This window comes from Castor canadensis, chromosome 5 (assembly GCF_047511655.1).
Source record: "Castor canadensis chromosome 5, mCasCan1.hap1v2, whole genome shotgun sequence".
In the NCBI taxonomy this organism is placed as follows: domain Eukaryota; kingdom Metazoa; phylum Chordata; class Mammalia; order Rodentia; family Castoridae; genus Castor; species Castor canadensis.
Window position 1 is genome coordinate 86,750,524 of NC_133390.1, and position 15,347 is coordinate 86,765,870.

The following is a 15,347-nucleotide window of genomic DNA, read 5'->3' on the forward strand; positions in this document are numbered from 1 at the left end:
CATGATGTCCTACCTCTGCCTCTCATGCAGCTGGAATTACAGATGTGCACTGCTGGAGGATATGTATAGCGGCACACACAACTACTTTCTTATAAAAATCTACCCCACGATACAGCAATTCTACTCCTAGTTATTAATCAATGTGGCTTCAAAGCATGTCCAAACTTTTATTTACAATAGCCACACTCTAAATAGCCCACAGGCCTATGAAGCAGAGAAAGGGTGAAGAAGTTGTGGTGCCTTCATGCAAGGAAACCCTCCTGCAGAGCAAAAACTAACTGCATGCACACAACAGCAAGGATAAATCTGACATGTTAGCACAAAGCAGACACAGAAGTGAACACTGGGCTCAGGGTGGGGCTCAAGTGGTACAGCACCTGTCTGGCAAGCACAAGGCCCGAGTCCAAATTCCCATACTGTCAAAAAAAAAAAAAAGTGTAGACCATGCAACTACATTTCACTTATTCAAAATTCAAGAACAGGCAAAATTAATCTTGGACAGTAGAAATCAGAAAAATGGATTAACTGGAAAGAGGCACTAGAAAACCTGAGATGTTGGAAGGGTTTTTTCTGGATCAGGGTAAGGGCTTACAGAGGCACATAATTTTGTCAGAGGTGAATTGCAGGCTGGTCATGGTGTTGCATACCTATAATCCCAGAACAGGGGAAGGCTAAGGCAGGAGGATTTCAAATTTAAGGCCAGCCTGGACTACAAAGCAAGACCCTGCCTTAAAAAACTAACAATAAAGAAACTGAACTGTAATGTTTCTTTTTATTTTTAGACAGTACCAGGGTTTGAACTCAGGGTCTCACACTTGCTAGGCAGGTGCTCTACCACCTGAGCCACACCACCAGCCCATAAACTGCAATCCTAAAACTATACACTTTACTGAGCACAAATCATTCTGAATACAAACTATTTTACCTTAAAATACTAGTATTCAAAAATCTGACTTAGGCTCTCTGCCACTTACAAAAAGCTGCTCACACAGGTGTGGTAGTTTGTCTCCATTTACACCAGTCTTGGCCTTTGAGTCAGCTGTTCAATGATCCTCACAAATAACTTTTTCATCCTTAATTTCTTCTTCAGTATGAGCAAGATTTGTCATAGTCTATTTGTTTAAAAAGTCACCCAGAAATCACCCTAATGATAGTCCAAATACTCAACTTTATTTTTTAATTTTTTGGCAGGGTCCTGATAAGTAGCCCAGGCTGGCCTCAATCTGATGATTCTCTTCCCCCAGCCTTCTGAGTGCTGGGATTAAAGGTGTGCACCACCATTTGGAGCTCAATTCCTTTTAAATATAAAAAGTAGTTGCCCAACAAGGTCTGGTGGCCTCATCTGTAATCCCAGCATTTGGGAGGCTGAGGCAAGGGGATTAAGAATATGAGGTCAGACTGGGCAACAGCAAGACCTTGTATGAAAAGCAATGGCAAAAACAGATGTCTAGATAAAATTATTTGTCCAGAACTGTATTATATTTACATAACTCGTGCATTTCATCTTTTGCAAATACTAACAAGGGGGCAGAGATACTATCTTAACTATTAAAAATACATGCACCAGTGGTTCACACCTATAATCTTACCTATTTGTGAAGCTAAGACAGGAGGATGGGGGTTCCAGGGCAGCCTGGGTGAATAGTTATCGAGACCCCATTTCCAATATAACCAGAGCAAAATGGGTTGGAGTGTGGCTCAAGCGGCCTGCTTTGCAAGTGTGAAGCCCTGAGTTCAAGTCCCATCCCACCAAAAACCAAACCAAACCAAAAATTATGTGTGCTCTAGGAAATGGAACACTTTAACTAGGAGGGTTCATTTCTTTAAAAGCACATGTGCTGTTCACAGGGCATTTCCCAACTCACATGTGGTCCTGGCTGCTTTCATGAATGGTGCCATTTCTAGCTGGAGTGTGTTTCTCTTTATAGTTGGTGCATTGCTCAGACCTTTTTTTAGGAGCTGTACTGATGACTTAATAAGGCTTGGGAATTCAAAAAGCTTGTATATTAAAAAAATACAGCTAGTGAAAGCTTTAAAGGATATTTCTGCACTATCATGGGGGATGAGTATAGTAAAGTCTAACTGAAGACAAGTTTATTTTGCTGGTAATGATGGGCAGAAAGGAACTTAAAATGCTAAAATAATGAGAAACACTTTCAATTAAATAGGAAAATTTTTATTTGATAAATATAATTTGATAAACTTTATAAAATTACCGAGAGCTATACAATGAGGATACTAAAGATGCTCTAATTATGGACAACATAGATTTTAAAGGATTACATTATAGATAGCCACAGTGTCTGAGCTCCAAAATTTTAAACTAAATATTGATACAGAATTTCCAGGTACTCACTCCTCATAAAAATCTAACAATCACCATTATTATAAACATCATTATGATTTTTTTGTTGGAAAAATCATTAAAATTATTTCACACTAAACATTTAATATTGTATTTTTATGAAAATAGGTGACTCATTTTAAGATAGAAATAAAAATGTCTACAAAGGACAAAAATTAATAAAACATGTATGTCTTACACAAAACTGTTTGGCTTGTTAGTTTTATTAAAACCTGCTTATATCAAACTACAAGTTGATTTTTATAGGGAAAACAGCGTGGAAGATCCTCCTTGCCTTCCAGCCTCCATGAGGTCTTCAGAGTAGCACATTTTGAACACTTTCTGCTCTTAACTGTAAATTTTTTGGTGCTCTTGACTCCTACCAGGAGTCTTAAACTTCTCAGACAAGTTCAGTTCCACAATCTTGTGCAGCAGAGAAGCCTCAGTCTCGGTCCTAGAAAGAGGGCTGAATGCAGGTGTTTCCAAGAGGGTGACTTCCCTGTTTAATCTCCTTCTCAGGCCAGTGCCAGGCTGCGGGTCAGTTCGGAAGGCCTTTATACACCCCGAAGCTTTGGACCGAAGGAGGAGTTGGAGCAAAGGAGACCACTAGCTCTGCCCTCTCTCCTCAGGCTCAGAGCAAGCCTGGTAGCTGTTGTTCTCGCTGGCCCACACTCTACTCTGTCTGGCAGCCTGCTGAGGCACCTGAAGCTGCTGACCGGCAACTGTGGAAACTAACTTGCTGCTTGTCATTATCTCAGGCCTACAACTCTTTAGCTGACGCAAAGGCAAGCAAGTGGGGCGAAGAGATTTGAGACCATTAGTTAACTAAGCAGTAACACATTTAGCATTTTACTCTGGTTCTGCAGATTACAGTAAGTTCATTACCAATATCGGAGTTTCTGAAGAATTTGAAAGAAATAGGCCAATGGGAAACTTTTCTGTAATTAGTGTTTATGTAGTAAAGGTTTACAATATGAATATCAGAACTAGAAAACTGTTGACTGCATTATTACTTTCTTAAATAAATATAAGGAAACCCTTTTCTTAAAATTACAAGACAGTATTCCTCAAAAAATGGAGTGTGTTTTAAACAGCAAAGCAGGGTGAGCAACTCAATAGATGTTGCTTATTTTTTGAGGTGTGAGGATGGAACCTAGGGCCTCATCCATGCTAGGTAAGTGTTCTACACTTAGCTACTCACTGGCCCTACTTATTCAAAAACTTTTTTTTTTTGTAAAAAAAATGAAGTGCTGGAGATGTAGCTCAGTGATAGAATATCTGCTTACATGAAGCCCTGAGTTTGATCTTTTGCACCACCAAAACAAAATAAAAAACTCTTTAACTGCAAATGATGAATGCAGAAAATTATAGTAAGTCACGTTATAGGCCCACCTAGGCTGGCTGACTTCCTGTTTTGCTACAATGGATCAGGGACTACTTAATGCTTTTGCAGTCCTTTGTCAGTAGTCAGTTTATTTGATGGTACACATAACACTGTAAGGTAGATGTCTTGTAGGCCTACTGAATATCATTTTGTTAATATGCATGTTTGTTAACTTGACTTTTAAGAAGGAAAAAAATTTTATATACTCCACTAAACTATTCTACTGAATATTTCATCTCTGGAACATGAATAGGTGAGTGTATTTATTACACATTGTATAATGTATTTCCAAAATAACAGAGCTTCCTAAACCTAACTTTGGAGTATCAAAGTTGAAGGACTATTTATGAGATGGGTAACCTACCAGCCTTGCATTATTGAAAGAGACAAGCAAGTATTTACTAGCAAACAAGGGTAAAGTCTTAATTCTCTTCTGCCACTCTTTCCATACCAGTCCAAGCCCAGACATCTTCTATTCATGAAATGGGAAAAGAATGGACAGTTTAACAATTAATTGTGAAGGAATTACTATTCTCAAGGGAACATCTGGCAAAACCTCATTTAACCATTTTCTTATCATTTTATATGCATATGTATTACATGCTTACAGCTAGGTAAGTTTTTAAACTAATAATTACTTACAAATCTTAAAACGATGCTGAATCTATATGGTAAATTTGGGTTGGAGATGTTTTGAGTGCAATGAGTTTGATTAATCATTCTTAGTATTCTAATTTACTGCTGCTAAAATTCTTTTTGCCAATAAACCTTTTGCATCTTATAATTTGTTTCATTTTCTTTCCATAGCCACACATGACAACATACCTTACAAGGGGGCCACTGGCAGAATTCACTTTACTATGGTGGTCTGCTGTAACTTAGGTAACATGTATTAAACTAGAAACAGCAAGATTCTTAAGAAAAATCTTTTATTCTAAAGTTCAGCTTATAGAAAGGCAAGAACAATTCTCAATTGGCCATAGAAAGAGGCATTCCTGTTTTCACTGAATTAGTCATACATTGATTTGTATAATTAAAAGTATTTGCAATATTTAAATACTGTCCAAACTTGGTTTTTTATTGATATAGTTGAACTTTACAACATCATCACAAAATAACTATAAACAGAGCCTTTGGATAAGGAGAGAAAAAAAGGAAATTTAATTATCCAGGTTAAAGCATGCAAAAGATCCAATGGTAACAGACATTAAATTATGATAATGCTATCTAATTTATTCACTATGGGTTCTCCATATTTGGTCACAAAAATATTAGTAAACTCATTAATTTGCAAATTGGTGAATGGACCTGATTTCTGATTTGAATATAAGATATGCTATTCCCTTTGCATTTATATGGTTAACTTCACTGGTTGTGTTACAGTATATTTAGAGAAATTTGGCATCAGTATAAATTTACTACCTACTATGCAGTAAATAATGGTTGGAAATGCATTCTCCTAATTTGCTCTGTGAACTTAAAAAGCACTAACGAATTAACAACTCAGGTCACCGAGGGACCAAAATTCCTTAATATTCACATTAACTTTTCCAAGGAAAAGCTTCAAATATAATTCTAATAAAAAAATAAAGTTTTCAAGGCAAACCTTCAGCATAATTTACAGATGCAGGTTTAAACAGAGGATTGCATAACCCAGCTAATCCTAAAAAATACACATAACTAAGAGTTATCTCTTTTTCTACCTTAATATTAAAATATAGTGGCCTCAGCAACAGGCTGAAATGCCATTAGGAGTCCCATTAGCAAAAGGGACAACCCAGACAGATTAAAAATATCTCTTTATTCACAAATTTTAACAAGTTCAGATTCAAATTAAGGGGAAAGAAGGAGTTCATGTTAATGTTTCTGTTTGTCTGCCACTGTAACTCTGAGTGGGCATGAAATAAGTTAGAGATGCCAGAAGTAATTTCAGAGCTAGAGTGGCCAGTTACAGGATGACCACCCCAAATCTGAGGAAAGGAGGTGAAATCACTCCCACAAAGTACTACAGCCCCTTTAACAAGCAGATGAGTCCATTGTGGAGAGGGTCAAGATGCTCCTGTCGTTGGTATAGAAAGGATCCGATGCACTCCATGATCTAAAGCAACAATAAGAGAAAAGTTTGGCTCACCAAGGCCTGTGTTTTAACTGAGAAAAAAAACTGACTCTAAAACTTAGGACCAAAATGCAATTTGTTTTAAAATAATCACTGATTGATTCATTTTTAAATACTAAAGAATTTTTTGAACTACCACTGAATGTCCAAACTATTTATATTATACAAAAACTTGGGGAAAATGCTCAAGTCATATAAAGATACAAGCCAAAATTTAGATATTCATTAGCATTAAAATACCTTTTATAGGTAGTCAAGGTGAGATGCTTTTAAAATCTTAATAATTCAACAGGCATTTAAGTTATTAAGAATTATGCACATTGTTTAACTGAAAAACAAGTAGGCAGTATTCTGACATCACAAAAAAAACAAAAACAAAATTCCTACTTACCAAAAGCCTTGGAACAAATGAACACTTTTCAGGTATTCATTCTACTCTAAAGATTTCAGTCTAACTAGGATGAATGTTGTAAATGATTTACTTCAAAGGGGTCAGACACTTGCAAGACACTTGCATTTTCACTTAATAAAGAAAAAATGATTCTTTTCTGGTCTGGAAAAGTTACTACTATCTGAGTGATAAGGTCTGTAAGCATTTCAACACATAATATTTACTTGTAGCTGAAAACTTAAATTAGCTTGAGTTAATTTAAGTTAAAATAATTTAAGACCAAAAGCAGCCTGCTCTGCTTAAAACAGATTATCCTAGCTTAAACACAGTATTAGAGTTACCAAGTAAAGGATGGCGTTCTCATGAAACTAAAAGCACTTAACAATCAATCTACTTTATATAACTTTTGCCAGGGTTCCTACTTTCTCTAAACAGGGATGTAAGAGGAAGAAATTAGTATTGAAAATGGTTCCAATTTACCTTCATCAAATATCTTGTGTCCTAGAGTCTATATGCAGCTCAAGCTTGAATCAATTAAATGAGCACAGTTCTAAGATGGTTGGAATCTCAAAATTTTATGAATTTCAGTGAACAGAAAACAAACAGCAATTGCATCCATTTTCCAATTTCACGGGTTTACAGAAAAGTACTGAGCAGCATCCACCTTAGTGTAAGGAAGAGCTCATTCACCACTCTCTCTAGCACTTACATCTGTGTCTATCACATATTAGGTGCTGGCATTTGCAGAAAAAATGAATGAAAATAAGAACATGATCTGGGAGTCAATGTCCAATTCCAAAGTGCCAATATATTATATTTTTCATCTTTCCAACCACTGCTTACATAGAAGAAATCTTACCAGGTAAGGTTTCCTTTATTTAAAAAAAATCAACCTTAAATATCACCTTTGACAGAATATTAAACACTTGAAGTATGTGTTAGCTACTCCTCCTTCCCTTCTTTTCTATGGCTTCACACATGTTAGCTAAGCAAAGGCTCTATTAGCTGCACTCCCAAGCCCTTTTTATTTTGAGACAGGGTCTCGACTAAGTAGCCCAGACTGGTATCGAACTTGTTATCCTTCTGTCTCAAAATTCCAGGGCTGGGATTACAGGCCTGTGCCCAGCTTAACTCCTTTCTGTATTAGGAGTTTGAACTCAGGGCCTCACACTTATTAGGCAGGTAGTACCACATCCCAAGCCCAGCTCCTTTCTATTTAAAAGGTCATTTTGATTAGGATAAAGTAACTACTAGTAAAATATATATAGCGAAGTGTTCACTGCTGAAATATATCTCTTAGGGTACAACATGGCATATCCTTTATACAGTACCATGATGCTCCCTTGGAAACTCAGATTACAATATGGCATACTTCTTTGACAATATCAGTTAATACAATGTAAATAAAATGTTTGTGCCTGGATGGTAAGAATTTAATCAGCAGAGAAATCTTGTCATATGTAAGCACTGCTGTGTTTCTCAAGTGACCACCATTACTATTATGTTTAATATGTCAATGGAGTAAGTAGGACAGGCTTCTAGACCTTGTAGTGGAGGTCTCTTAACTTTGCCCTATTCTTTAAATTAGATGTGAAACGTAGAATAAAGGCTGTTCCAAAATCAAAATGGAAATGCCAAGTATATTTCACAAATATAATTATATGTAGAGAAAAAGACTACATATCAAAATGGCTATTAAAATTTAAATACAATGTTGATGGACCTATGGCAATTTTCATAAAGCCCTTTGAAAAGCACCAAGCACTTCTGGGTATTATGTGATTTTATCCCCTAGGAAAAAAATCAGCTGAGGAAAAAGGAGAAAATGACCATAGTAACTAATAATATGATCTGAGATGTTGGAACAATGGAAAGGTATTTATAGTCCATCAAATATGGTATTAATTTCTACTAAGTTAAATATTTTATTAGAAAAAACCTTAGAAATCTGAGTGAATAGAAGTACAGGTGGTAACAGCCACCTTTAGAAGAACATGTCAAAATAAATCCAATAACCCCTGGGGCAAGTTTAGAAGGGGCAACGAAGGAGAAAATGGCTGTGCAAAGAATAAAGGGGGCATAGTACCCACACAATTGTTATCAAGGAAATGGATTTATGGAGAAAGCAGAATTTTTTTTGGCTCATTTAAAATTCTAGGATTTAAAAAAAAATCAACAGCAAAGATGCAGATTGCCAAAGAGGAATTTCTGCTGAAATAGAAAATTTAAAATTATGCAGAAGTTCTATTGTAGTATCTTGGTCTAACTCTAATCTTGGTTCTGTGCAGTAAAGCCATGTTATTAGGTAAAATAACAGTATAAATTAGATATTTCTGGAACATCTTTTGTGAAATTCATTAGCCTAGGTATATGACAGATTTGTAAGATAAAACATAGTCACAATAAATTGAACTACTCATAATAATCCTTTTATATAGGATGGAATTACTGTAAAATGGCATTATAGCATTATGGAAATATTTTGGATCACATTATAATCGAGTCAGAATAAATGGGGACTGAAACCTTCAGCATTATATTAACAGAAATGCTACATACCAATTCAACTTTACCACAAAGACATGGTATAGCGAAAGATAAAGTGAGTTGAGAATGAACAGGTTCACCAGTGAAAGCTATCTGAATTTTCCAATATGCAAATGATAATCATACTCACAATTTTTCAAAACACAAAGCTAATTAAATGTTAAAATTTCTTTTATCAGTAGGTAAGAATAGTGCCTCTCCCACCCTTGCTCCTGGGTACTTCCCAAGGTTTTCCAAAACATGGCACTTGCAGAAAGTGACAATATTCATGTGGCACACTGGGGACAATGGAAGTCAATATCTTCCTGTGCCCAGTGTAATCTTCATGTACACCTGGTGCACTGCTGCTCTGATTTTGGGAATATGATATCATTTGTCCGAAGAACACCAAGTGTAGAAAAAACTATTTCTATTCCCCCAAATAATGATGTGCATGTATGAAGAAATGAATCCATTTCATTTTTTAAGTTAATTTTAAATGGCATTTACCAAAAAAGTGGTATTTTTTTTTGATCCACAAAAACAAGATGTGATAAATGCAATCAAGAAACAGATTTGGGAGGGGACAAAAATGCTAAGATTTTTCTGATCCATAATTTACAGTTAATAGGTTAGATCCTGTTCTAACTTATAAACTTTTCATCAAATGATAAGTACCAAGTAAAAGAAACTTAAAAAAAATTACAAGTCATTTCAAAACTTCATTACAGACATCTTTAAGATGGGGTAGGGAACAGAAATATAGCCTTTTGTGTTTAACTTTCAATGACTATAACTAGAAAATATGCAAGAATAAGAAAAGCAAAGACTTTTGACTTCACTGCATGTGAAAATTATTTTGTAAAGACAAAAAGCAGAAAAAAACAGTAGGAAATAAAACAGTAGCATAGATATAATTTAAAAAAGAAAGTTATACAAACTGAGATAGTACCATATACACAGTGCTATTCACCACACTTTAGAAAGACTAAAAAACAGTATTTTGTTCATTGTATGAAGTCTCTTCAAAGATGCTTTGTCTTCCTGTATAAGTGGAAGAACCCCACCCCAAAGCCACAAGTGAAATCTACCATCAAAGAGTGCTAATAAATAGTAGACTTCCTGTTCCATTGGTAAAACCAGCTGCTGATTTATTGCAGTTTACAGGATACCCATCTGCAGCAAAGGCTACTTAGAGAAACGTCACACCTGCTGATGTGGGTGGGACTACATCTTCCTATAACTCGTTCCAGCATTCTTCCAACAGACATGCATGCTGTTTCTCCTTCTGGGAAACAGCACATGGAGTCCAAGCACTTGATACTTGAATTTGCTTCAGTAAGCTGGAGGAGTTGGAGAAAAAGAATTATTCATTTATAGATTTCTATTTCTAAAAAGCACTAAAAAAATTTTTAAAATAAGCATTTTGAAACCAAAAGTAATGTATACAAAAAATAAGTAGCAAGACATTTGAATCCACAAGATTTAGGATCTTAATATTTTAATAATTTATTATGGTCAAACTGGTTTGAATTGACCATTCAGAAACTTAGTGAATTCTGATTCTTCTTGGAGCTTTTGCTTAGGTGTAATGCTCCTGCAATAATAATGATAATAATAATAATAATAATAATGATAATAATAATAATAATAATGATAATAAAAGGCTAGCAATTGAGAGGAGTTGAGTAAAAACTATCTTTGAAGACTGGGAAACACCTGACCACAAAGGACCTACACTTAGTCTTCAATAGGACTAAGAATAACAACAGTAACAAACACCTCATGTAGTATTTATTGTGTGCCACTTCTAAGCACTCTGCAAGTATCTACTCCATAATCATCTTTGGAAAATGTATCATTTGCCATGAATTGCTAAACACCTGTGAAGTGCCACCCATGCCCATAATCAGTTTAACAGTGAGCTGGTGGCACATGGATTAAAATTTATTAAACAAGTTAATAAGTAGTACTGTTAAGATTTAGAGTTTAATTAATTTCTCAAATATGTAAGATTTATATTGACTCAGGTGTAAGTATCCTGGCAAGATAACTTAATTCCACACTACTAACAATTTAAACTATTTAAATGAAGGGAAAAAAATGATCTGACCACATAGCTGAATGAATCCCAACCCTGGTTTTGGTAGTAAATAGTGCTCCTAAATTTCTTTGAATTCACTTATATATATTATATATATTAATATAAATAAACATAAAACACCCCACATAAAAAAACCTTTCAAAAATACAGAGGAAGGAGAACAACAAAAGTAAATTCAGTAGAAGGTTCACTTTCACAAAGGTTGGAAATCACTATGTATTGCGTGGAGGCATGGCAACAGATGACATTTGTGGAGACACAACAGACAGAAGAGACAGATGTGGCAGAATGTAAACAACCTTGCATTTTGAACGCAAGTACTGGCAAGGTCCTAAGACCCATGCTTGCAGTGTTCCTACTCAATACCAAGCAGCGAGAGGCAGCTCATGGCTCCTGTTTAGCAACTGTCTGGTTGAACCAATGTTCTAGGATCTGCTAAGTACTAAGAAAGAGCCAGACCTTATTTGTTCTTCTATTAAACTATCCTTGTTTTCTAAACTGTGTTTTGTGAGATGTTTATAGACATTTCATTAAAAAATAAGGGTTCTATGGCCAATGAAGTTTGGGAAAACTAACCAAGTTCTAACAGTCTTTGAAAGTAAAAGACTATCATGAGTCAGGATGCAGTCTTTGTCCATGGGGAAGCTTGAGATATCCTAATTCTTCAACTTGTTTTTTTTAGTAATTGCCTACCCAATCCCCATGCATCAGGAAGCATTAACTAACACTAGAAAGAACATTAATTTTCAGAGGAAGGAACCAAACTTCCCAAGGGAAGTGCTGGTTTTTAGGTAACAGAATTTCATCAGTTTTCCAGTTTCATCTTTGGGTCCCTGGTCTATGGTTTCCCTCAATCTCAAATTCACCCTCTGTAGGAGCCAGTATTCTAGCACTCCCACATGCTCAAAGGGTAAAGCTTGACACTTGGCTGCAGGCTGTCTTTCCTACTCTTCTTCCCATGCAGTCTTTACATTAGCCAACTGGGCATATGTCAGGGTTGTAACCAGAGGGTCAGAATACTAACCCTACAACAAGATTCACTTTAAATTTCATCCTCTCTAGGAAACTCCCCACACCTCTCCAACCCTGAGAAATCTCTTTCTCTAGGTCCTATTCCACAGTTTGTTAGCATCATTTAAATGGAATGAGCACTTAAAAGTCAATTGTGTGTGAGCATAGTACTGGGCTAGTGCTCACAGGGGAAGTCAGTGCTGCCCTCAATGTACAGAGGAAAGGGTAAAGAAACAGGAAGAGAAGACTAGTCAAGAGCACATAAATAGCAGTTAAATTGATGAGGTGCTTATGTATATGCTAGAGACTAAGAAAGAGGTTTCTCATGAATTATGTCTTGGAATAGGCCCATTTTGAAGAGTGAGGAAAAAGAAGTCAAGAATTTGTGCAATGTGACTTAAAAAAAAAAAAGAATTTGTTCAGTCATTCATTCAAGATGGGCCTTGAATTTTGGCTTCTTCTGTTCCAGAGCTTCAAACTTACTGTCCTGCCTTTTAAAAACTGTAGTATACGACAGACTACTCAGAAAAGAGGGAAAGCTCACATCCAGCCAGCTATTGATCTTTCACCCAAAGGGCATGAAGGATCTAACTTAAAAAAATGGCACTGGAAATATACCTTGAAGGATAGGGGGGTGGGTTTCAATAACTGGAGATACAAGAGAAAGGATATTCCAGGCTGATGGACAAGAATGAGTAACTGTATGGGGGCAGAAGTGTGGGGTGTATTCAGAACAAGCTTAGGCTAGGAGTATGGAGTAGTTGTTACTTCTACCCCCTTGCAAAAAGACCAGTGTTACTCAAAGTATGATCTCTGGCTCAATGCTAATCTATCAGTAGTATTGCTGACCATGAAATGTTTCTGGTCTGTGAAAGTAAAAGTTTAGAAAGTTTTACAGCAATTTCAATTTAAAATTAACCTAATAAAATGGGGGATTATTTTATAGTTATTTAAAAAGTTTATTTTCTCAATAATTCATTTTTTATTATATTCATAAAAGTATTATACTGCATGAGAGACAGGAAATTAAAAACAAGAAAACAACGAACTAGTCCTTTAGCACATTTATTTGGGTAGTGCTGAACTAGACCAGAAACTAGAGAAAAGGGTCTTGTTTGGAACTTCTTAGCTTAATGATACGTGCTTTGCTCATAGCTGGTATTCAACCAACAGGGATTCATGAAAATGACATCCTCAATGTCACCAGCACCTGACTGTCCATATATGTGCACAATGCTGCTAGGTTTGGACTCTATCTTAGGCAGTTATCTTGCTTGGTGTTCATCACTTTTCACTGTAAAACTTAATGGTAGATATTAAAATATGAACAACCAAGCAAGGAGAGTAGCATGTTGAAATACAAAAAATGTAAAGAAATGACCTCTCAGATCACCTTCTGAATGATACAAACTATGCTCCCCTTTTTTTCCCTGAAAAGACAAAACAAAACAATCCAGCTGTTCAGAAAATGCTGAATGCCATTAAGTTATCTTCAGAAATTGCTATACTGTTCTCCAGCAAACTTCCAAGTGCTACTATTTTCCAATATTCCTATCTTTGATCTCAGTACTCAGGAAACAGGAGCTCAGCCATAGAATTTGAAGCCATAGCCATCAGTATAAATGGAGGGTAGGAATGGAATGGAGCATTTAGTTGTATTTCATTCAAAGTAGGGAAAGAGGAAACCTTGCATTTTGGGAGAGGACTACTTATAAACATCGAAAAGAAAAAAAAAACAATGGAGTGAGATCCTACCTGGTGGCAACAAGAAACAGCTATGAACTTACCAGACATTTTGATTTATTAGTAAGCCTCACTCACCACTACCCTTTATTCCCAGGAACAACCACATGAAATTTAGAGCGAGAAGGGCTGCTAGGCAGAACAGACTTAGAGATCCAACAAAACTATGGCTAATGAAAATGTTCTTCGTTCCAGAACTTGCCTTCTGAAATCACTTCTGGCTCATGGTTCTTACTTTCATTGTTTTCATACCAACAACGACAAATAATGAAAAGTTTCTTTTGTTGCTTAACAAGTATCTTTCTTAAATCTTATAAATGGGCCTCCTGGTGCTTACCACAGTCTGTGTTCTTACACTGACTGTATAGAAAGAGGAGGCAAAGTAAACCTATCCCATATACACCTCAGCCCAGGCCCTGTGCCTGGTCTGTATTGTGAATGGGGAGACATAGGAAAAAAAAAAAAAATCTTATAAATGTTAGAAAACTGTCTTACATTTTAAAATTTTTTGTAACTCCAAGGGCATCTTACAAAAAATTTTTTTAAAGTTTAGATAAGAATTATCAAGCTATTAATTGTAGTAGGGCTTTTGTCCTTAAAATTGTTTTATTTACTGGATCATCCATATAAGTACCGTGTCTAGCCTTAAAGAAATTATTTGGAAAAAAAGTCTTAGACTGTAATTACGAGAAAAAAGGAAAAAAAAAAAAGGTTTGTTTTTACAGAAATGTTTTTCTTTTACAAGTCAGTCACCGGCGAGTGGGTCAGGTGTCCGCCAAGATGGCGGTGGCCGGGCGAGCGGAGCCGGGGTGGTAGTGCGTCCCCGCGCTGTACAGCAAGAACCGGGGAGGCGCCGGCTGCCAAAAGGGCAGCCTGAGATTGTTGTTTTCATGGTTTTTTAATGCTCAAGATGGAAAATCATAAACCAGATGATACTATCAAGGAAAACTTAATTTTTCATATCATAACCAGAAAAATTAACCAACTTCCAGAGGCAGAAAGGAATCTACTTGAATATGGATCAACATATGTTGGACTTAATGCTGCTTTCTGTGCCTAATAGCTAACAGTCTTTTTCAGCGTGTCTTGCACGTGACAAAGGCTCGTATAGCTTCTGGTTTACCAATGGCAGTGATCCCATATTTGACAGTGAATGTGTCTTACAAAGGTTTTATAAGTTCACCTTTGAGTACAGGTGATCTGAATTGTGAAACTTGTACTGTGATACGGAGTGGACTGGTTGGTTTTGTTTTTGGTGGTCTGTACCCTGTTCTTTTGGCTATGCCTCTGAATGGTGGCCTAGCAGCCAGTGTTTTCTTACAGATATCAATCAGCCCTGCTACCAGAGAAAGGAAACATCTTAATTTATGGATTAAAATTTCTAAGCCTGTCTTTAGAAGGATGTTATTTCCCATTTTACTTCAGACCATGTTTGCAGCATACCTTGGATCCAGGCAATATAAGCTACTTATAAAGGCCCTTCAGTTACCTGAACCTGGCCTAGAAATTCATTGACTTTAAGCAAATATGTATACAAAAATAAAATGGTGAAAGTAACTTGTGTCTCTTATGTTAAAAAAAAAAAAAGTCAGTCACCAAATATTGCTAACTTGCAAATTTGGTTTAGAATCATAAAATCTCTAAAACAAGTCAGCATTTCACCTCATCAACAGGGATGGAGCCAGAGGTTAGCTATGGCACCTGGATGGCTGGCACATCTTACTTGAA

General features: G+C 36.1%; 1 protein-coding gene, 1 non-coding gene and 1 pseudogene across 5 annotated transcripts in view; 2 read left to right on the top strand and 1 right to left on the bottom strand.

Moving 5' to 3' along the window:
* Nucleotides 1-2,308: 2,308 nt before the first annotated feature.
* Nucleotides 2,309-15,347, bottom strand: part of Atp11b (ATPase phospholipid transporting 11B (putative)) — a 90,094-nt gene continuing 77,055 nt past the window's right edge. For 2 of the 4 annotated variants that reach the window (XM_074073675.1, XM_074073674.1), the window contains 2 exons: nucleotides 9,971-10,104; nucleotides 2,309-5,826 (listed from right to left, as the gene is read on the bottom strand). In XM_074073675.1, coding sequence (XP_073929776.1) covers nucleotides 9,999-10,104 — 106 coding nt within the window. In that variant the 3' untranslated portion in view covers nucleotides 2,309-5,826; nucleotides 9,971-9,998. Of the gene's footprint in view, nucleotides 5,827-9,970; nucleotides 10,105-15,347 lie in introns of those variants that run through there. The other 2 variants (XM_074073677.1, XM_074073676.1) reach the window with 1 other exon arrangement.
* LOC141423727 (small nucleolar RNA SNORA51) lies at nucleotides 13,940-14,071 on the top strand. The gene has a single exon (XR_012448546.1). It is a non-coding gene; the product is annotated as a small nucleolar RNA SNORA51 (small nucleolar RNA).
* LOC109690060 (transmembrane protein 126A pseudogene) lies at nucleotides 14,420-15,176 on the top strand (annotated as a pseudogene).